This window comes from Galleria mellonella, unplaced genomic scaffold (assembly GCF_026898425.1).
Source record: "Galleria mellonella isolate WM207_F2 unplaced genomic scaffold, CSIRO_AGI_GalMel_v1 utg19, whole genome shotgun sequence".
Classification (NCBI taxonomy): domain Eukaryota; kingdom Metazoa; phylum Arthropoda; class Insecta; order Lepidoptera; family Pyralidae; genus Galleria; species Galleria mellonella.
In genome coordinates, this window is record NW_026442028.1 from 2,179,253 (window position 1) to 2,204,207 (window position 24,955).

Genomic DNA, 24,955 nt, shown 5'->3' on the forward strand with positions numbered 1-24,955 from the left:
TTACTTTGTTACCCTATTATAGTTATGTTTTGGTTTCAAAGTGAACCAAATTCATACCTTTGTTCTTCGGGATAGCAGTTCTTGAAGTAATTACAGTATAGTACAAGATAATATTAAGCTTTTATTCGTCTGTATGCAAAAGTTACCGCTTTTCATCAGATAGGCGGCCAATTTGTTTGCCATTAACAAAAGATGGTATCTGTGTGAAAAATTAAAATAAAACAATAAAAAACCAGCCTCATTTATTTTCCACAATATTATAATTCCAACAGCAAACATTTATCCTACTAACGTAATGCTAGTATGTATGCTAATATAAACTATTAAAATTTTTAAGTGAAAGCGATTTGTTATATAATTACATTGACGAATTATTTACAATTTGTAATAATTTACTTTCTTTTCCTAAACTCTTTTAAAATTAAATATTTACATAAAATATATTTATATATTATATTTTAAAATTTGATTTGTGTTTTTTAATAAACTCAAAATTTCAAACTTTAATACTTACCTATAAAACGTAGCGTCTGGCAAAAATTAGAAACTAACTTCTACAGAAAATTATTTTCCCAGTAATTTAAGTGAAATATAAAACACTAACGACCCTACTCGGCTTTGCTCGGGTAGATAGAATATTCGAAAATAATATATAGGTTATGTTATTTGTTGATAATGCGTTTTTCTGTAGGTAAAAGAATTATTAAAATCGGTTGAGTAGTTTTTGAGTTTATCTATTACAAACAAACAATCAGATCTTTTCTCTTTATAATATTAATATAGATAATTATAATGTAATTAAGCTAATGTTCAAAAATAATAATTTATATGTTAACAAATAGAATTTCTTATTCATTCTTTGAGAAAAATGTATCGTTTTTTAACACAAAAAATTTAGATTTTTTTTTTCATGGAGAAAATATTATACAAATTAATAATTTTTTTTGTGGATATATTACAAATAATGATAGAATTCATATCCTTGATTATTTAAATCTAATTATGAGGCCTTTGTATAACTATCAAGTTTTTCTCAATAAAAAAAAAGAAATAATTTGAAACAACAAATTAATCCGCTTCGTTAGCTACGTTCAATAGGGAATATGATTTTCGCCATTAAAAAAAATAATTAATATAAATATATAATAATTTATATTCTAATATAATAATTATATACAATTTTAATTCATAAACTGGCGAAAACTTATTCAGATTATAAGTTTGAAATAGGGCTCATAAGTTTATTGTGAAAAACACCAATCAAAATCTACAAAGCTTTATAAACTTAGTCACTAACATTTTATTTTCTAAAAAAATTATCTACAACAAAATGAAATCTTAACGTAGGCCTTTGGATACTTGCACAATTTAAAGTATATTTGTTTATTTTTTCATATACTAAATATAATTATTTGTATAGCTTCTATGTATTATAATTTATGAACTAACATTGAAAATTAAATCTAAATAATAGACATAAATATTTACATACTTATTCAACATGATAATATATTATATACTAAGTTTTAATTTTACAATTAAAATACAATATTTTATTATTAAGTACCAAAAATGATCACAGCAAGCAAATAAAATTACATAACACACATTCATATCAATGTAGGTATTATTGAAGTATAAAATATGTCACATTCATAATTTTTATTCATTACCAAGATGATTATTAAAAATTATTTTGTCGTTTCAAACTCGTTGTGTAATCGGTGTTGCCTGTAACAAAAAATAAAAATGTAATTAGGTTATAATTTAAATAAAATTAAACACTTGCCAATCGATACCTACAAAGACGAAAAAATAATACCAGAAGTACTTTTTATACCGAATAAAATCAATGTCATTTGGATATTTTTTTACTTTATAAAATAGGGAAATAATGGCGAGTCTCCCGTAGTAACTCAATAGCTAGATGTCCATGTTTCTATGGAAAAAATCTGATAGAAAACTTCTTTTTAAAGAATGCAGGTGATTAGAATTTTATTCTGTGTATTTTATTTTTATTATATTTCTTATAATATTGTGTGTAAAAATGTAAGAAAGTGTCGTTACTAAAGAATATTGCGCACCAAACAAAAATAAAACTAGAGAAAATTAAAAGTTACAAATTCCATTTGGTAGTACGATTTTATATTCTAAGTTCGATAGCGAAAAGTAGAAAAATCTTTGATTGACTTTGGTAACGAGTCAGTTTCAACAAGGTGCTTAATGATGAAACTTCGTCGATTACATACGTTTAAGTGGGCAAAGGGAGATAAACATAAAGTAAAGGAAAGTTTGTGTCAACGCATACGACTTTAGGGTTGCCAGGAGAATAACAATTTGTTAATGTACCTATCTACATGTGTTATTCTATATCTATGAGTGTTTGGCACAGATATGGTGTGTAATAAATAAAAAAAAAATGGAAATTTGTGTTTTTGATTCTTTTATATATGTATATTACTATTATGTATTATGTGTATTACTATTAGTCAAATTGCTTGGTATGTAGTCATATTTCGAACTAACTTTTATATAAAACTTTTTTCACGTAACCAAGATATGTTCACTAATTGGGAGAGAAAGAAGTCTACGTCATTATCCATCCTTGTAGGATGGAAAAGGACATAGACTTGTAGTACGTGAATACCCAATTTTATAGCGATTTATTAGGATGTTAAAGCAGTATGAGGTTACAAACAAACAATCTCATTTCCACATTTATAATTACATATTGTGATGGTCCCCCCCTTTCCCTATGTGTACCCCTTTATATATTAACTACCCTCTAAACTAAACCTACACATGGAAAACCTACAAAGCCTAAGAAAAGCCTACGAAGGCTTTACCTAATGAAATCTATGAAAATATAATGAAAATCTACCCTAAAGAAAGGCCTAACACCCTCAATATAGCCCATACCTATATTACCTTATACACCCTAAACATCTTATAAATCTAAAAAAAAAAAACCTTACAATAAACACATAATATTGAACAGATCTTTAGTAGAACACTTGATCATCTGGCCAGATAAATAAATGTGTGATCGTCTAGTAATGTAGGACCCGTTGTGTGTGTAATAACCAAAAGGTTCTTTAATTGGTATATGATAGGAGTTAAATAATGAAGATGATTGATAAATATTTAAGGATTAAGAATAATTAATGAATTATACTCATAATTCATGTAACTAGGAAGTTAGAATATAATATATTAATTTAATAGTAAATTACAGAATAACTGTAATAATAAAAAAAATGGGGGAGCGGTCGGGCCCCTCACACGCCCGGACCAGTGGAAGACTTTCCAACTATCTATAACTCTTCCTCCTAAAAAGGTAGGGAAGGGTATTACTATTTATTAATGCACTCTGATGGTAATAAGGGCATGAGTATTCTCAGTTCCAAACCAAACATAAGTACATTTACTTCAACATTACAGTGGCTCCACCAGCCCCACGATGCTTCCAGTATAAATTGGTGTTTGCCAGAGGCAAAAGGATCGGAACTGAAATCCCAGGATCACTCCGACACGAGAGCTTACTCATGGGCGATGACCCTTTCAGTCCTATATGGCGACATAGAGATCACCCACTAACAGTACGAAACTGTTTCCCAGCGTCACCCTGTTACGAGCTTACTCAATGGGGGTTTCCCTTCGGCTCCACAAGAGATCAGACCAAGAAGCGAGATCACCCAGACACCAGAACTTACTTTGTTGGGACATAACCCTTCGGCCCTATAATGTGACATTAGAGATCACCTGTGAAGACAGTCCGATAGAGATGAAGATTTGTGTGATAGTGGATACCTTCCACATCCTGGAATTGGCCAAGCCATATAATGTTGATAATTGCTATATCATAACATAGCATTGTCAATTTAATATTATTTACTTAATAACAAGAATACTCAAGGTTCAAGTTAAATCTGTTGATTAGGCCAGAGCCTAAGAACGAGTAGTCCAACCCATGGGTCAAGAGCTACTAAAAGTAATGAGTGCTATTGAATGAACTATAAGTCCAGTCAATTATATATAATATTATTGTTGATTAACCACATTGTGAATTAACCAATTATTTATTCAGAGAGATATATCTAAAGGAACTATAAGTCCTTTAAAAGACACTGATTAATCACAAGTTAACAACGTCTCGTGAAATAACCAGTTGGGTTTTCTATAAGTTTGAGGACACTAAGTCCAACAAGCTATTATTGTGTTGAGAGTAATAGAGATCTTTTGTAATATTTATAGAGGTTTGATTAATCACAGTGTGAAATAATCAGATTAAATATTTATGTAACTTTATAGAGAGGACTATAAGTCCTAATTGGTTGTTGTCATAAGTACTGATAAATTACACATTAAAGTGCCAGGTCAATTATTATATATAGGTATATAGGAAGGACAATAAGTCCTATTTGTGTATGTTGTAGTAGTAGAGGCAATATATTGCATAATTATAATGTGAAAGATATATATTAAATATATATTTGTATAGAAAGGACAGTAAGTCCCATACAATTATTGTAGCTGTACTATAGTTATACTATATCTACTTCCTTTTAGTGTCTTAGTAAACCTATTTAATAAGAGGATTTCTCAGATAAACAAGTGTTTTAGTGTTTAAATCATCGTGATTAAATCCCTAAGAAATTAGGTCTTTAAATAATTATCATATCATTTAAGTGAAATTTCTCATATAAATAATTCCAATATTTCCCCACAGTTATTATAAAATAACAGAAAATTATATAAATTTTCTATAGACTTAGATATAGAATCATAACGTGTATAATCTCCTTTTGTTTGACATCTGTCACATTAATGACGTATTAAATGACGTATTGATGTATTGAATTGAATTTTGATTATCTATCACAACTGTCAACGTAACAAATACTAGCAAATTTGTTTATTTGTATTTGTTTAATATAATTAAATATAAAATCATCATATATCAACCGTAATATATAACTAAAATATCAGTGATATAAATAATCATGGTTTACACCAGTAATAATTAATAGTATTCAGCAATACTGCAGTTTTATATTCACATCAGTAGCCAAGCCAACTCTCAATTTCAAGAATGAACAGAAGATTAGAAGTTTAACATTCTTATTGCAATTGTACTTGCAATAACATATACACACAGTACCAATTATCAAGAACATTCCTCAAATACATGTGTGGTGAAGATTTTCCCAATATGCTATCTATTTGATTTCTAACCTCTAATGTAAATTTATTAAAGAAGTGAATAATCAGTGTTAGTGTTTGCTTTATTAATATTTAAAGTAATTGTCCTAACTTGATATTAATAGGATAATATCTCCTTGGATACAGTCCGACATAAACATATAACTCAATAATTAAATTTATAAAATACTAATATTATATTTTACTACTTGTATATCTCCATACTATTCCCATAAAATAGTCAAAACATGTATATTAAATATAAATCCAGTAAATATTCACTAATATTAACCCTGTCTGAACTTGTCTAGTCAATATAACATGAACAAACAACACACATACAAACCTTATTGCCAGGACAACTTCCTTTCTAAATATGAGTAAAATACATAACTCATACTTGTCATTTAGTACTAATTTTATACTGTATCTCATACCTAGATAATAATAACTATAGTCAGAGAATCCTTTAGTACATTTATTACCATTAGGAAATAAATCCACACCCATAATATCAGCATAATTAAATATTATTAGAAACCAGTAATACATACAGAATTGTTATTATCAGCTTGCTTACTACAACAAAATCAATATTAAAGTTTATAATAAATCAAGACAAAATATCTATTTAAACAATACAGGCTTGTTTACCATAAACACCCCACAGTCACATGAATTTATCTAGTAACACAATTAATAATGTATTAAAAGTATTACATTCACATAATATCACTTACAACAGTTAAGCTGTCTCTTTGTACATCTGGTGTAAAACAAATCCCCACATGTAGTCATGGATAATCAAATATAGACTAAGAATCATTAATCTGGTCGACCGAGTAATGGTATAAAAACACTTCACCATGAAGCGTTAAGTATGAACAGATATTCCAAACCAACACTGTAATAGTGTAATAAATACAAATATTTCATCATCATCATCGTCTCAACCATCACCAACCCACGACTGAACACAGGCAATTTCCACCGACTGACACAAGGAACGGCCCCACAATACACATAAAACAGTCACTCCAAACAATGGAGGTAGCCCACACCGCACTTGCATTTACAGGGTCGCCACTCAATAACCCCTCTCTCTCATCAATGGCTGTTTCCCCAGCAATGAGACCAGACCATAGTCACTTTAGTCTATTATCCTCAATAAATAAATACTTTATAATAACTAGATATGAAACTAGTTAGTATTGTAATAGTTCAATAGTTGATTCAATAAGTATTTTCCAAAACTGGACAATTAGAACATTGAATCAAATTGATGAAGTTCTATCAAACGACCATATAATTGGATTTTGTATATGAGTAGAATAACGTAAGTACGTAAATTATATTGATGTAAATTTTGTTCAAATGTGATTGCATTTAACGATATACGCATTACCTAAAGGTATATGGACTCGACTAAATACGTATTTTAATAGTTGTTGGGAAAAATATTAAGTATAGACTTTGCCTGTGATCACAGTCAAAAATCTAACTACGTAGTAATAAATGGAACAAGCTCACCGCATTCTCCAGTCTTCTATTGATTAATTTCACACACTTAATCGATAGTGATACACTAAGATCTCAAACCCCTTCATCGATCCAGTCCCTCCTAGATCTATATCCCAGTTATTTTTTTATTTTATTGCGCAATCCCTAAAACACGACTCCCGCGCCATTTTCCGTCCTTTTTTCTTTTTTACTGCGCAATTCCTCCAAAAGCGACTCCCGCGCGCCCGCCGATCTGCCGGCTCTCCTCTTTTTTTTTTTTTTTTTTTTTTTTTCTCACCTAGTAACGTCATAGATTATCTCACCGAAGGGTAGATATTTCAATAATCAGATTTAGCCCATTATTCGAACTGAACTTTTCTTCAAATTCAATTTAATTATATGTTAACGTATTTTGGTATTTTCTATTAAATTGATTATCGAATTTATAAAACTTTAAAGACTCTCATAAACCTTATTAAACTGTGTTGTATGCATCCTTTTTACACCTGATGATAAAAGGTAAACTATAATTTGGTTATATATAAGATATAATATATTTTTGTTTAATTTATTTAATTTTCTTGTGACATCCACTACTCTTTGAAAACACATCAAAGGAGTTTCCCTTCTGTGTCAATATTTCATATATGGTAACGTCTTCTCTATACGCTATTGTGAACCTTGACTTTAAAGTTTGTTTATATTAAATAGCTCAGCTTTCGCAGCGGTCACCCATAGGAACCCCTGTTGCTTTTCTATGTACTTATGGTATTAAACCTATTGTACTATAGGCGAACCGTCACATCCGGCCCCCTAATTATCAAGGAGTTTACCGGATTGATAATTACAACAAGATAAGTTTATTGTTACAATTTTTTTTTCCAACCCTAAAAATGTACTTCACATATGTGTATATAATTTAACTTTACAGAGCTTAAGATCATCATTTAAATTTTTCATTGATTTATCGATACTAGCCTAACACTCTGACATTCTTAAGACTCAAAACAATAAAAGTATTAAAAAGATCTTTAAACCCGAAGTTATGTGTTGTTGAATGTTATGTGTATGAATAGCCTTAAAATTTTTACTCAATATATTAATAATTAAGCATAATAATTATTTATGAATAGATTTGTAAATAATTATTTATAATTAATTTGCATACGCTGTAATGATAGAGTGAATCCATTAAATTTTATAATTAAAATTTTTATACTCGTTTATTTATATGTAATAAATTCAATGCATGTAATTACAATGTCATAAACAGCATAAATGAATACAATCCTAAATGTGTGTAAAGGAGTCTATAAAACCTAAATGTATGAAAAGCCTAAGTATGTGAGGAGTCTAAATGTATAAAACCTAAATATGTGAAGAGCTTCAAGTAAAGAACCTAATAGATACGTTATTTGTATCAGTAAATTTAGATAAAGTATCTGTTTAAAAGATACGAGTTAAAACATCTAAATGGAAGTTCATAATTAAAAGCTTAAATGTATGAGTATAACATATCAACAAGCGAAAGAGTCTAAGTAAAAAACCTAAAGCGAAATGAAATAATTTAAGCATTAAAATGTAATAAATGCAAAAAGGAATCCTAAAATAATTGTCTAAGCGTAAATAAATGATTAGATAAAATCCCAAGTTAATTAAATATTAAAATGAAGATGTTCAAATAAATTTGTTAAAATAAATTTAAACAATACGAATAAAACTTTATGAAGCGTCTAAGTAACCACAAATACATTTTTCATCTAAGAAATAACCTAGTGTTCATTGAATAAAAAAAATAATAGTCCCTAACAAAATTCAAATAAATTTAATTTTTATTTATTAATTTTAATCATAGAAGTAAAGCTTATATAAATAATAATTTATCACCACCGGCCCCCCTGTCTGACAAATTTTGCACGGCCCCCCAATTTTAAGACTCCTATAATTATGTTGCATAAAATAATACAAACGGCCCCCATAGTTTAAAACTCTTATCTGTCTGACAAATTTTGCACGGCCCCCCAATTTTAAGACTCCTATAAATATGTTACATAAAATAATACAAACGGCCCCCATAGTTTAAAACTCTTATTATAAGAAATTCTTTTAATATACTTAAATTACCAATGACTATTTCTTAATACTCTCAGAAATAACATGATCAATAAGTTTTATAATAAAATATTATGTAACCCCATTAGATAGGTAGATAGACACCCCCCATCGCCTCCTCCAAAAGATCACAACAGCAAATCCAACATAAATACAACCAACTATATTAGATACATCAATTAATTTATTTTGTACAATAAATTATCATTTAAAAAGATACAAATGTCTTGTGTTATGTGCAATTACAAAGAGCAAAATAAACTAAGTGTGCGCAACATCTAAGTATGTAAAATGCTTAGGCATGTAAAGAGTGTATATGTATAAATAACCTACAAAATCTCCCTCTGATATAAGTATAAAGTTTTTTTTTTTTTTTTTTATAATAAGTGTCTAAGTCAAAATAAGCGAATAATCAAATAAAATCTGAAATATAATTGTAAAGTGGAATAAAGAAATTATGTATAGAACCATAAATAAAATATTATAATAGCATCCTAATAAATTGTTGGAATTAAATTTAACAACATGAAAACACCTAATTAAATTTTCAAATTTAGGTAATCAAATAAAGTAACTAAAGGCCCTAACTAACCTTAATGATATTTTATGAAACGTCAAACTTTCAATTTGAAACCCCCTATAAAACATTATATAAGCTATTTAAACATCTTAGGATGATCAAAATCAAATCATAATTATTTAATATTTTTTTTTTTTTATATATATAATCAATGTCACTGCATCATAAAAGTTTATGAAATAAAAGTCAATTGGATATTTCCTCAGAAATAAATAATGTCATTAATTCATCTTAAATCATTTCTTTCACAATAAAAAGAATTTAATAAATTTTATGTATAAGTCATTATAGCATAATTATTGTTTATAAAATTTATATAATGTTAAATTAATAGTTCAGTAAGTATTGAGAATTAATGAAGCAAAAGAATAATAAATGTGTCCTATAGCATAAAATTAGATCAATGTGAACTGAATATAACCTAGTAAGCTATCCTCACTACTATTGTTATGTACCTATTAGTGTAATACTTAATATTATTTACTCAATTGATATAGAGTAAAATAAAATATAAACCAAATCATGTAAATTTGTTGTATAATTGACTCCAATAGGTAACCACTGAATGAATTTGATAAATTAAATCCTAAGAACATGAGATAACAGTAAAATAGGCTATTTACCTATAGACATAGAAATCATGAAATTAGTTCCAAATCCTAGATCTATGACGGTATAATTATTTAGTCATAATCATCAAAGTTGGTTTTGAGTTATACTATTAGCAGATATTACTGTTTAACTTTATACTCCTTCATATTTTAATAACCAATCCCTGAAGTCACAAGCTCCAATTGTGACCAAGTGTTCTTATTGATCTGATATGTAAATAGCCATGAACCAATTATATCCTGGTCACGGCACCAATTGTGATGGTCCCCCCCTTTCCCTATGTGTACCCCTTTATATATTAACTACCCTCTAAACTAAACCTACACATGGAAAACCTACAAAGCCTAAGAAAAGCCTACGAAGGCTTTACCTAATGAAATCTATGAAAATATAATGAAAATCTACCCTAAAGAAAGGCCTAACACCCTCAATATAGCCCATACCTATATTACCTTATACACCCTAAACATCTTATAAATCTAAAAAAAAAAAAAACCTTACAATAAACACATAATATTGAACAGATCTTTAGTAGAACACTTGATCATCTGGCCAGATAAATAAATGTGTGATCGTCTAGTAATGTAGGACCCGTTGTGTGTGTAATAACCAAAAGGTTCTTTAATTGGTATATGATAGGAGTTAAATAATGAAGATGATTGATAAATATTTAAGGATTAAGAATAATTAATGAATTATACTCATAATTCATGTAACTAGGAAGTTAGAATATAATATATTAATTTAATAGTAAATTACAGAATAACTGTAATAATAAAAAAAATGGGGGAGCGGTCGGGCCCCTCACACGCCCGGACCAGTGGAAGACTTTCCAACTATCTATAACTCTTCCTCCTAAAAAGGTAGGGAAGGGTATTACTATTTATTAATGCACTCTGATGGTAATAAGGGCATGAGTATTCTCAGTTCCAAACCAAACATAAGTACATTTACTTCAACATTACAGTGGCTCCACCAGCCCCACGATGCTTCCAGTATAAATTGGTGTTTGCCAGAGGCAAAAGGATCGGAACTGAAATCCCAGGATCACTCCGACACGAGAGCTTACTCATGGGCGATGACCCTTTCAGTCCTATATGGCGACATAGAGATCACCCACTAACAGTACGAAACTGTTTCCCAGCGTCACCCTGTTACGAGCTTACTCAATGGGGGTTTCCCTTCGGCTCCACAAGAGATCAGACCAAGAAGCGAGATCACCCAGACACCAGAACTTACTTTGTTGGGACATAACCCTTCGGCCCTATAATGTGACATTAGAGATCACCTGTGAAGACAGTCCGATAGAGATGAAGATTTGTGTGATAGTGGATACCTTCCACATCCTGGAATTGGCCAAGCCATATAATGTTGATAATTGCTATATCATAACATAGCATTGTCAATTTAATATTATTTACTTAATAACAAGAATACTCAAGGTTCAAGTTAAATCTGTTGATTAGGCCAGAGCCTAAGAACGAGTAGTCCAACCCATGGGTCAAGAGCTACTAAAAGTAATGAGTGCTATTGAATGAACTATAAGTCCAGTCAATTATATATAATATTATTGTTGATTAACCACATTGTGAATTAACCAATTATTTATTCAGAGAGATATATCTAAAGGAACTATAAGTCCTTTAAAAGACACTGATTAATCACAAGTTAACAACGTCTCGTGAAATAACCAGTTGGGTTTTCTATAAGTTTGAGGACACTAAGTCCAACAAGCTATTATTGTGTTGAGAGTAATAGAGATCTTTTGTAATATTTATAGAGGTTTGATTAATCACAGTGTGAAATAATCAGATTAAATATTTATGTAACTTTATAGAGAGGACTATAAGTCCTAATTGGTTGTTGTCATAAGTACTGATAAATTACACATTAAAGTGCCAGGTCAATTATTATATATAGGTATATAGGAAGGACAATAAGTCCTATTTGTGTATGTTGTAGTAGTAGAGGCAATATATTGCATAATTATAATGTGAAAGATATATATTAAATATATATTTGTATAGAAAGGACAGTAAGTCCCATACAATTATTGTAGCTGTACTATAGTTATACTATATCTACTTCCTTTTAGTGTCTTAGTAAACCTATTTAATAAGAGGATTTCTCAGATAAACAAGTGTTTTAGTGTTTAAATCATCGTGATTAAATCCCTAAGAAATTAGGTCTTTAAATAATTATCATATCATTTAAGTGAAATTTCTCATATAAATAATTCCAATATTTCCCCACAGTTATTATAAAATAACAGAAAATTATATAAATTTTCTATAGACTTAGATATAGAATCATAACGTGTATAATCTCCTTTTGTTTGACATCTGTCACATTAATGACGTATTAAATGACGTATTGATGTATTGAATTGAATTTTGATTATCTATCACAACTGTCAACGTAACAAATACTAGCAAATTTGTTTATTTGTATTTGTTTAATATAATTAAATATAAAATCATCATATATCAACCGTAATATATAACTAAAATATCAGTGATATAAATAATCATGGTTTACACCAGTAATAATTAATAGTATTCAGCAATACTGCAGTTTTATATTCACATCAGTAGCCAAGCCAACTCTCAATTTCAAGAATGAACAGAAGATTAGAAGTTTAACATTCTTATTGCAATTGTACTTGCAATAACATATACACACAGTACCAATTATCAAGAACATTCCTCAAATACATGTGTGGTGAAGATTTTCCCAATATGCTATCTATTTGATTTCTAACCTCTAATGTAAATTTATTAAAGAAGTGAATAATCAGTGTTAGTGTTTGCTTTATTAATATTTAAAGTAATTGTCCTAACTTGATATTAATAGGATAATATCTCCTTGGATACAGTCCGACATAAACATATAACTCAATAATTAAATTTATAAAATACTAATATTATATTTTACTACTTGTATATCTCCATACTATTCCCATAAAATAGTCAAAACATGTATATTAAATATAAATCCAGTAAATATTCACTAATATTAACCCTGTCTGAACTTGTCTAGTCAATATAACATGAACAAACAACACACATACAAACCTTATTGCCAGGACAACTTCCTTTCTAAATATGAGTAAAATACATAACTCATACTTGTCATTTAGTACTAATTTTATACTGTATCTCATACCTAGATAATAATAACTATAGTCAGAGAATCCTTTAGTACATTTATTACCATTAGGAAATAAATCCACACCCATAATATCAGCATAATTAAATATTATTAGAAACCAGTAATACATACAGAATTGTTATTATCAGCTTGCTTACTACAACAAAATCAATATTAAAGTTTATAATAAATCAAGACAAAATATCTATTTAAACAATACAGGCTTGTTTACCATAAACACCCCACAGTCACATGAATTTATCTAGTAACACAATTAATAATGTATTAAAAGTATTACATTCACATAATATCACTTACAACAGTTAAGCTGTCTCTTTGTACATCTGGTGTAAAACAAATCCCCACATGTAGTCATGGATAATCAAATATAGACTAAGAATCATTAATCTGGTCGACCGAGTAATGGTATAAAAACACTTCACCATGAAGCGTTAAGTATGAACAGATATTCCAAACCAACACTGTAATAGTGTAATAAATACAAATATTTCATCATCATCATCGTCTCAACCATCACCAACCCACGACTGAACACAGGCAATTTCCACCGACTGACACAAGGAACGGCCCCACAATACACATAAAACAGTCACTCCAAACAATGGAGGTAGCCCACACCGCACTTGCATTTACAGGGTCGCCACTCAATAACCCCTCTCTCTCATCAATGGCTGTTTCCCCAGCAATGAGACCAGACCATAGTCACTTTAGTCTATTATCCTCAATAAATAAATACTTTATAATAACTAGATATGAAACTAGTTAGTATTGTAATAGTTCAATAGTTGATTCAATAAGTATTTTCCAAAACTGGACAATTAGAACATTGAATCAAATTGATGAAGTTCTATCAAACGACCATATAATTGGATTTTGTATATGAGTAGAATAACGTAAGTACGTAAATTATATTGATGTAAATTTTGTTCAAATGTGATTGCATTTAACGATATACGCATTACCTAAAGGTATATGGACTCGACTAAATACGTATTTTAATAGTTGTTGGGAAAAATATTAAGTATAGACTTTGCCTGTGATCACAGTCAAAAATCTAACTACGTAGTAATAAATGGAACAAGCTCACCGCATTCTCCAGTCTTCTATTGATTAATTTCACACACTTAATCGATAGTGATACACTAAGATCTCAAACCCCTTCATCGATCCAGTCCCTCCTAGATCTATATCCCAGTTATTTTTTTTATTTTATTGCGCAATCCCTAAAACACGACTCCCGCGCCATTTTCCGTCCTTTTTTCTTTTTTACTGCGCAATTCCTCCAAAAGCGACTCCCGCGCGCCCGCCGATCTGCCGGCTCTCCTCCTTTTTTTTTTTTTTTTTTTTTCTCACCTAGTAACGTCATAGATTATCTCACCGAAGGGTAGATATTTCAATAATCAGATTTAGCCCATTATTCGAACTGAACTTTTCTTCAAATTCAATTTAATTATATGTTAACGTATTTTGGTATTTTCTATTAAATTGATTATCGAATTTATAAAACTTTAAAGACTCTCATAAACCTTATTAAACTGTGTTGTATGCATCCTTTTTACACCTGATGATAAAAGGTAAACTATAATTTGGTTATATATAAGATATAATATATTTTTGTTTAATTTATTTAATTTTCTTGTGACATCCACTACTCTTTGAAAACACATCAAAGGAGTTTCCCTTCTGTGTCAATATTTCATATATGGTAACGTCTTCTCTATACGCTATTGTGAACCTTGACTTTAAAGTTTGTTTATATTAAATAGCTCAGCTTTCGCAGCGGTCACCCATAGGAACCCCTGTTGCTTTTCTATGTACTTATGGTATTAAACCTATTGTACTATAGGCGAACCGTCACAATATTATATATAAGGATTTGCTTTTACTTGCTCTATATCTGTACGACATTTAATTCATTATTGTAAATAAACGATCTTTTTTTACAAATGAGTTTTTTTTTTACTATTCAAATTAAGAATTTAAAAATAGGTTCAAAACGTATTTGAATCTAATCAATATTTAAAATAATACGTAAGTTACTTACTTAATTATATAACAGGCGATTTAGGGTCCTTCGGCTCACTAAGCTGTGACTCTTCGTCTATTAATTGCAGATTAATATTCTCACTTTTAGTGTGAAACGTGGCTGAGATTGTTTTCTCCTCAAGTAATATACTCTCGACTTCCACACCATTGTCTTTTCTGCCGTTTCCCTCTAACATTCTCTGTTTTATGGAAGGTGGCCTATTAAATGAGGAAGCTAATAGCGTTTCCTGAATTGTCTCGTTACCATTGCATATTTTGTCAGCTTTATGCGTTGGCATTCTCCCGGAATGGTAACTATTTCTGACGCCTCCTGTTGATTCGAAAAAGGGTAGAACTTGTTTAAATTCTTTCCTAAAGTTTTCATTCAGCCATGCATAAAGAAATGGGTTGTAGCATGTTGATGCCATTGCCATTGAATGGGCGAGGAAAAATGACACATAGTAGTAATTCCACTCAGTCATTTGTGCATAGAAATCGTTGAATATGTTTATCAAATTAAGGGGTAACCACGAAATCCCAAATATGGCTACCATAGATATGAGCATTCTATTTGTTCTTTTCTTTCTGTCTCTATCAGCTTCCTCTCTTCTGGTATTTTTAGCACCTGGTTTTGACCTAGCGCGGTCATTCAGTCTTATACTAACACAAGTGTAACATACAGCTATAACTAAAAATGGTATTAAAAATTGCAGTACAGTGGTAAAAACTCCGAAAATCCTCCTCGACCTATCTGAAGGCCAGCTTTCCTCGCAATAAGTTTTGTTTCTTGTAATTAGCAGGCCCATGAAGAGACCGTATGGACATGTCACTACCAAAGAAAATACCCAAATGAAAACTATAATAAAGATGCAAGTATTTAGCTTCATTCTTGGGTGGAAAGGATAAATAATTACAAAGAACCGGTCTATCGCTATAGAAGTGAGAGTCAAAGTAGATATGTAGACACTGGTCCCTTGAGCGTACGGCATGAGATGGCAAAGAAGCCTTCCAAACACCCATCGTCCTATAAAAGTGTACATAGGTGTAAGTGGTACTGCAAAGAGACATAGTAATATATCTGATAATGCCAAGTTTGTTATGAAAAGATTTGTCACTGTCTGCATTGCTCGGTTTCTAAAAACGACGTAGCAAACTAAAACATTTCCGAAAACTCCCAAAACGAAAATCAACGTATAAAGAATGCAAAAAGCTACTTGTACAATATCGACGTCTATGATATCTGTTGTTTTATTCTTGGGTTCATCAATAACATCCATGCTTTCTCCAGCGAGTGTTTTCGTAAGGATCTGGATGACTCCCCTGCCCATATGTGATCCGTTGTACCCCATCGTAGACGGTTCAAATTTGTCAGCCATTGCGGACGGCACGTCATTATGCCCGCTGGCGTTGTGTGTTGATGTCATGTTAACTTCGCCACAATATCTTCTCGATGCTTGTGGTTGATTGCCAGTCCATCTGAGAACAAGAAATTGTCAAATTAGATGATAAAATACTTTTAACTTTTTTGTTGTTCTTTTACAAGATAATATATTTTCATGCCGTTTTACTGGCTACCTCTAGAGGCGGTAAGATAACAAAGTATAATTCAGTTAATCAGCCTACGCATAAAATTCCAAGAGTGCTACGTAGATATCGTAAATAGAAAGTGGATTAAATACTTTGCACCTTGTCGTCTGTATTATAACGATTTTTTTCCTGTAACAAAATAAGATTAAGTTCATCTGAATTTACGGTTCATACACACGCGCTGTCTCCATGACAACCCATACGATTGCTATTAAAGCCAAGAACACATTAAGAGGAATGGCCTACAGATTATATTGCAGAAGACACATGTCGGAGCTACAAAAAGTAAATTTGTTCTACCTATAGCAAAAGAAAGCATTATAAATGAAGCGAATAGAGTTAAATGGAACTTGAATGTTGGCGAAACCTTTTCACAGATTTGTTGTTAATGTCATTTGTTTGTGCTCGCAAAGAATTTACGGCGAGAATAAAACCACTTTCAAAAGGTGTCTCTAATGTTGAACGACATTTACGTGCGGTTTAAATTTTCAGTTTATTTAGATACAGCAAAAAGTTGACGTTACAATTATTAACAGTGTTTAAATTCAAAATAATTAAGAACAATGTTAGTTTGTTTTTTCTTTAATGTTTTATATTTATAGTTATTTGCATAAAATGGTATAAATATGTTAAGACCGCCTTTAACTGCAACATACCAAGCAATAATATGTAGAAAAGTTATTTTTTTAATCATAAACAGTATAGAGAAAAAAGTTCAAAAGACTTTAACTTTTAAAAATGACATCAGATGTCTTAGAATCATTCCCCGTTTCCGATTCTTTGGTTTTAATAAAGATGAATACCTAGTTTTTTTACATATTATAAATATATATAGCCGTGTGGCTCGACATAGAATAGGCCATCCCCTCCTTTACCTTGAGTGTCGTAAGAATCGACAAAGACTGGGCGACGGACGGGCAGCAGTGTCCCTCTTAAAACATTTTGAAAGCCTAACTGCGGTTGCCAACCCGCCTGCCAAGCATGGCAACTATTGGCAAAACTATTGAGCAGTGGGGTATATAATATAAATACATTCAATTTCGAAGACAATCACGGCTAAACCGCGATCCTTTTGTAATTTACACCGTCTATCGCAGTGGATACTAAAATTGTACTCACGAACAAAAACATTTGAAGTCGTTAAAACGGAGTTAATGTCCTCGCAAATTACAAAGTACCTCACAATCTTATGGCAAATTCAATTAAGAGATTACATTTAATTTGGACCAATCGGAAAATTTCATTTTGTAGTATTTATTGTTCTTATTACAACCAGTAAACGGTTTGGGTAAACTTGATTTACGAAATTGAGATACTAATATTGTGTTCCTAGAATTTAGTTGAAAGAGAAATTCAACGTTTACGTACATACAATTGTAGATATACAAATTAAGTTGGCAACGAATTACGTATCCCGACTTATTCTATTTTTGTAATCATATTAAGGTTCTTGATTAGGACGTACCTACTATATCTATACTGTACTGTACCTATTTAAGTTTTTTTTTTTTAAATCATAGCTATTATAGTTTTTTAATTTAGTAATACTCTACTTGTATATGAAAATAGACAATTCTTTAACTTGCACATCCGCCTGGGACTTACGGCTGATTAGATAGAGGTTGTATATAAGTTTGAGGTTTTAATCAAACCTTTACTGATATAAATATGAAAATAAATTTGTTTTTTTTTTGTTACCTTAACAGTTTAACTAATCACTATAAAATTTGATATAGACGTACTATATGGAATGGAGAAAGATATAGGCTATTTTACTCTCTACCTTTTATTCCGATCAGTAAATATATTGTGATCATGCGGACGAAGAAGCGGGTAAAAGTTGTACAATTAAACTTCTAAATGTACACAGGATGGAGAGAAGCATGTTTTTTTTTTATGGGTGATAATGGAATGGTATCCACATCCACGCTATCGGTATTCACCGGCGGGGCACCAGTGAAGGATGATAGATGAGGATGAAGCAGGTCAGTTAGCCCATCGTGATGAATTCAACAAGAATTGTTCACGATGGTTTCCAGGGGAAACCACGTGGAGGTCGATCTAATAGCGCATATTGCTAGCAATGGGGCTGTCAAACTCCATTGCTAACAATCCCTTTACCCCGAGAAAAGCATGTTTAATGTTGTAACACTACATGATAAATGTAAACTATTAAAGACATTCAGCAAAATCAATGGCTTAAAAACCATCATTAGAAAGAAAAAAGGATTTTTAATTATTACATTAATTCTATGTCCATTAAAAACCAATCATTATGTATTGGTATGTTTATGATATATATTATATTTAATGTTTAATAAATTATAATTATTAATAAATTGTATATATTGTACAACAACAGTAATCTTTCAACTTATCCAAACTCCTAAACACCATTGTTTACATAAATCGTTTCAAGTATTTAGCTCAATGATTTTTTACAGTGTTCATCGGTACTAATGTTAATTTAAATAATAAACATACGGGATAGTCTTTTCATTACTTCTTTCAAGAGAAGACTGAAATCACATCTTTTAATCAATTGTACATGATAATTCTATGCACTTATACATATATATATATATATATTTATCTATTTACTTATTTACGTATTTATTTATATATTTATTCACAATAGTGTTTGTTGTATATACATTATTTTCACCGGTACCTTTCCTGCACTGGATTACCCAAATTAAATTATTTTCTCTCTAACTACACTGGGTTGGCTGGAAGAGATCTCTTTCAGAGATAAGTCCTCCCTTGCTAACAAGTTGTTCAACTAATCGTCGCATATATTGTTCAAGTGCAATAAAGAATATATATATTAACAGTGGTATGATATTTAAAAAATCCGAATTTGCTCATCGATATTTGCTGCTAACTCTACTTCTGCAATTTCGTAACCTCTAAATGCTGTTAAATGACGATTGCTAATAAATTTCTTATAACGACCGTTCGGTCATTCCCGAATCTATTATGCCTTATCTTTTTAATGTCTAGAATAATTTATTGATTATAATTTCTACCACTTAAATATATTGCCCCTTAGTGATAATATTATTGCTTGCCGTTTGTTCTCTAGAACTAGATGTAAGAGATACAAGATAAAATATTTACAAATAAAGATGGTATTACTTAGATAAAAAATAGTATAAAAATTATTACGTGAATGTTCAGGTATAGTCAGAAGATTGTATTATATTAATCATGAATTCGTCCACAAGATCTAGATATGTTGATTGATAGAAAAGTAACCTGTGTCCTTCTCCATTTTATGCAGTATTTTTTTATGGCTGAAAATGGTATGGTAACACCGTCTGCGCTAACGGGATACGCTGGTGGAGCACAGATGAAGGGTGATAGATCAGAATGAAAACAGGCCTGTCAGCCCATCATGATGAATTCAGGAATTAACCATGATAGTTTCCAGGGGGAACCGCGAGGAGGTCGACCTGGTTGGGTATATTGCTAGCAATGAGATTCTCAGTCCCCATTACTTACAATCCCTTTCCCTCCTCTCATGCAGTATTTCATGACGATTGGTCGAGCCATTAAGGAGCCAAGAAGTAATAAACAAATAAACTTCACATTTATAATATCACTAAAAATATTATAAATGTGGTTAAAATATCTTTAATGATATTATATTTGGTATATGGCTTAAAAAGTGCGGTGGCCTAAGTCGAAGTCCGAGATACTCTGGCACCCTTGGGCGCACGCTGCAGTTCATGAGAAAGAGCTGACGCTTATCGTCACTTCCCACTCGCGGGCTTGGAGTCGTCTGCACACTCCCCTACACACGCATTCAGTGAAGCCGTAAAATCCATCTACGGCTTACAGCAAAAACGGTTAGAAAAGAAGGAAGGGGCGTCCTATTCTATGCCGAGATTACATAGCCAATTATTTTTATACTATATTATCATATTAGTATATTTATTATTATTGTTACTGTATTATGCAGTATATAATATAAAAAAATAGATGATTATAATATTTTTAAAATAGGTATTTAAAATATATTTTATTATTGTGTATTATAAGGATAAAGTAGATACATAGATAGATAGATACTCTTTATTGTTTCCTCCATATGATTATAATAGCAAAGTTATTATAAATACAAACAATTACAAGAAAATATTACACTAAGAAAACAATGGGCGGCCTTATCGCTAAGAGCGATCTCTTCTAGGCAACCTTTTGATGGAGAAGAGTAATTTAAACAGATGGTATAATGCAATGCAGTTATTGGCAAAGATCAATCATGTGATACTATGTTCGCCTTTATTCCGTACAACCTTTAGTGCACTTCATTATTGATTACTTAAGAAGTTCTGGAAACTCTCTGAAAGCATAAAATAGATGATTAATAAATGAAAACGTCCGACTTTAAGTTACTTCGTAACAAGAAAATTATTCACAGGGGCATATTGTAGTCATAAATAAAATATTGTAAATTAATGATTGGAACTTCTATTATAGGCGCTAATTGTATCTCCTGGATTCGCCCGTGGTCGCATAGTGTTGTTTTGTTTTTTGTGTATCCTCAAGAAATAAATAGTATAAATGGATTTTTCTTTTTAAATATATCAAGTAGTTTTAGAGATTAGCGTGTACAAACATATAAACTCTTCTACTTTATATATATTAGTATAGATTAGTATAACTAAAAATTAGTTTATATAGATAAGTAAGGAATTATTGTATTATTTATACTTTAAGTCTTATGCTTAGTGTTGCTCATCGATTAACAATTAATCGATAGTGTTCACTAAGAAAAAAAATCGATTGGTCTATTCGTAGTATTAATTAAACTGATGGTATTAACTTATTCAAAACTACACAACAAAATTTGATACGAATTTTATTGTTTTTTAAATATTTTTTAACGGAAGGTACAATACATCCTATAATTGCATCCGTACGAATACGGGGCGAATTTTTTGTTATATGTTATATAGAATTAATACTCACTAGAAGCATACATATTTATGAACATAACCCACACGACAAGTGTGGTCCCAGCATAGAATAGGCCACCCCCTTACATTTCTGTGCGTGTCGAGAGAGGCGACTAAGAGAACATAATGGTAGAAGGATGCGCAGCAGCATCCCTTTCAAAACATCTCTAAAAATCTAATTGCGGTTTTTTTTTAAATTGGTAAAATGATGAATAGTATCCCCGCCTGCGCTATCGGTATACGCTGGCGGGGCACCAGTGAGAGGTGATAGGTGACAATGGAAGCAGGTCAGTTAGCCCATCGTGACGAATTCTACTAGAATTAACCACGATGGTTTCCAGGGGGAACCGCGTGGAGGTCGATCTGACAAGGTGTATTGCTAGCAATAGGTCAGTTAGACCCCATTACCAACAATCCCTTTCCCCCCGCCTAATTGCAGTTGTCAATCCGCTTGTAAAACGTAGCAACTACTGGCAGAATTCCTCTTATGGCTTTATGTCCAGTAGGGGACAGTTAATGGCTGAAATAGTGATAACCGAAATACCACTTTTTTCCCTAACTCTCATAGATAATAGGACAATAAAGTAAAAATATGGTTCAAAGTTTTTCACACAAAAATTATTGTGTTACATAGTTTGCTATTATAAAACTTTTCCCCTCTCGTGTAGGGAAAGTGATGATATATCATAACTCTAGTGCCGTGGTGTCAGCGAAACTATTTTGTAAAGATTTACCGTTATTGTGGTTTTGTGAAAGGAATTTGTTTCGAGTACATTTTATTCAAGTTTTGCAATAGTAATAAGTACATTGTAAATTATCTAAAGAAGATTTATTTTATTAGTAGTTACTCGCCATGGCTTCGCATGGACGTACTTATGTAGAAAATGAGATCAACTTTTACATAATATCTGTCAATTCCGTCAATATTTTATAAATCTCTTTCTGTTTTTTTTTTTGTTTTCATACTGTATCATTATGTTAAAGTAAATACTGTGAATATCTTTACATGTGCATTGATATTGTATTATATTTAATGTTTGTTATATACGTTGTAATGCAATAAACTGTCGGTGTTCCTATGAATAAATAAATAAATTTTGCCAAATAGGTACAGCCCTTCTGAAGCGATGCGTTTACATCTATTCGGCAATTGATTTTTGTTTATATATTGTTTGGGCCGTAACTTGGTTGCGATTCCGTATTGCAGTGGGTGTTGCATCAGGCTCACTTAAATCTCGCGCGGAATGTTTGCGCGGCTTTTCTGCGCATGCCCGACGATGGCGAGGCGACAACCAATAGGAACGAAGGGTTTATGTTCGCGCGTTCGGTGATGTCGACGCGCGCGAGTGTCTCCGTTCGCAGCTTCTATCGCTGCCATGTTTTAATTAAAAAACTTATAAAAACCCAAAAAGCGTCGGTACCTACATTCAAGTTGCACCCTGAACGTTTCTGTTTTGTGTTGTGACAAAAACTGTATGGATACTTGTATTATTTACTGGTGAAGTGTGTGGATTCTAGTGTCTTGTGGTGCGAGACAGTTCACGTTGCTACGCATTCTCCATCTTGGAACTGCTGCTGTTCAGCCGGCCGGCCTACGTGAAAGCATATCGGTACATAAGGTGAGTGAGCCAGTTTATTTGATACTGTTGCAATAAGGGAGGTAGCAACCAAGTTCTGGAATGTACCCAGAGCCCCATGCGTCTGACCCGGTAGATTTCTTGTATACCCAATTGTGGCTCTCCATGACCACACCATATATATTTATTTATTTTTTTATTATTAGTCTTTTGCCTTTTGAGGTAAGCATTGACCAGTTTCAGACATGTTTATTCCCACGAACGCTCAGTTTATGGAATAAGCTCCCTGACGAGGTATTTCCAAGAGAGTATAGCACGGGGTTTTTCAAAAAAGGAATTAAGGGGTTTCTTTTGGGTCGGCATGCATAATGCCCTTGGTATTGCAGACGTTCATAGACTATGGTAACTGCTTACTATCAGGTGAGCCGTATGTTTGTTTCCACCTCAGTAGAATAAAAAAAAACATATTATACAGCGTCATCTAGTTACCAACTAAAGCTTATATTACTCGTATATGTACTGATAGTAAATACACAAATGGGGAAACAGTATACTCTGTTATGTCCATGCTACTGCTCATGTCTATAGGCGACGGTTATCACTTTCTATCAGGTGGGCCGTCAGCTTGTTTGCTATTCTAAGTTTCATAAAAAAACTTCCTTTGAGTACACGCTATTAGAGTACATCTTTACAAAGATAGCTATGAGTACAAAAAGTTAAAAAAAAATCCACACTGTGGGCCTTATGGAATTTATTATCTCGAATTATAATAAAAAACCAAAATTTAATTGCCCAAATGGGATTCTAATCTACATTTCTCAACATAATTTATTCAAAGTAACGCTTTTCCTCGCAATCAAAGAGCAGATTATTCTAAAGAGCCTTGTCATAATTCCTTATAAAAACTCGTAATTTTTCTTTAGTCTTGTCTCGTTAACATTGCCTTTTACTGAGACAACCACGTTAATGTTCGATGAAAGCAAATCTAGTGATTGATGAATCAACTTATGAATTTATATATAATATATTTATTTAATTTTAATGCTTGAAATATATATTTATAGATTTGTTCAAAATTAAAAGTCCTGATACTTACAAAATATATCAAGTATTTAATGTAATTTTGTTTTCTTACTTCGACACTACGTATTTTAAGGTTTATTTTACTTGAAATGATATTTTTACAAATTATTGACGACAGATCTCCTTTTATATAAAATTACCTTTTTAGATTTTATATTTTTATATTTTGAATATGTCTTTTTATAACTTTTTAGTCTTTAGTTTATTGACTTATACGTCTTTGTAAAAGAAATATATCAGAAAATTATTAAAAATTATTAAAAAAATTGAAAAGGAATAATTTGATTGCTTGTTTGTTTGTTTGAAATTGATAAACAAAAAAATTTTCAACCGATTTAATTTTTTTTTATCTATATAAAGTTACATTTTAGTCTTTATAGATTTCTAGTCTTTGTAAATCTAATTTCTATGTTATGCAGTGTTCAAGATTTTGTTCCACATAAAAGCTAATTTAATCGTGATAAAACATATGTGACACCAATTCAAGTATAAATCTTATCGAATGGAAAAAATATACAAAATTCATAATAGAATTGACGAAA

General features: G+C 31.1%; 2 protein-coding genes across 3 annotated transcripts in view; one reads left to right on the forward strand and one right to left on the reverse strand.

Moving 5' to 3' along the window:
* Positions 1 to 229: 229 nt before the first annotated feature.
* Positions 230 to 24,955, reverse strand: part of LOC113521215 (prolactin-releasing peptide receptor-like) — a 133,363-nt gene continuing 108,637 nt past the window's right edge. For both annotated transcript variants that reach the window (XM_052894111.1, XM_026906681.3), the window contains exons 2-3: positions 15,222 to 16,678; positions 230 to 1,731 (exon numbers count right to left, since the gene is read on the reverse strand). In XM_052894111.1, the coding sequence (XP_052750071.1) occupies positions 15,226 to 16,626 (1,401 nt within the window). In that variant the 5' untranslated portion in view covers positions 16,627 to 16,678 and the 3' untranslated portion in view covers positions 230 to 1,731; positions 15,222 to 15,225. The remainder of the gene's footprint in view (positions 1,732 to 15,221; positions 16,679 to 24,955) is intronic.
* LOC113521184 (prolactin-releasing peptide receptor-like) overlaps positions 23,132 to 24,955 on the forward strand; it is a 187,270-nt gene continuing 185,446 nt past the window's right edge. The window contains exon 1 of the mRNA XM_052894114.1: positions 23,132 to 23,372. The gene's annotated coding sequence lies outside the window, so the exon portion shown is untranslated. The remainder of the gene's footprint in view (positions 23,373 to 24,955) is intronic.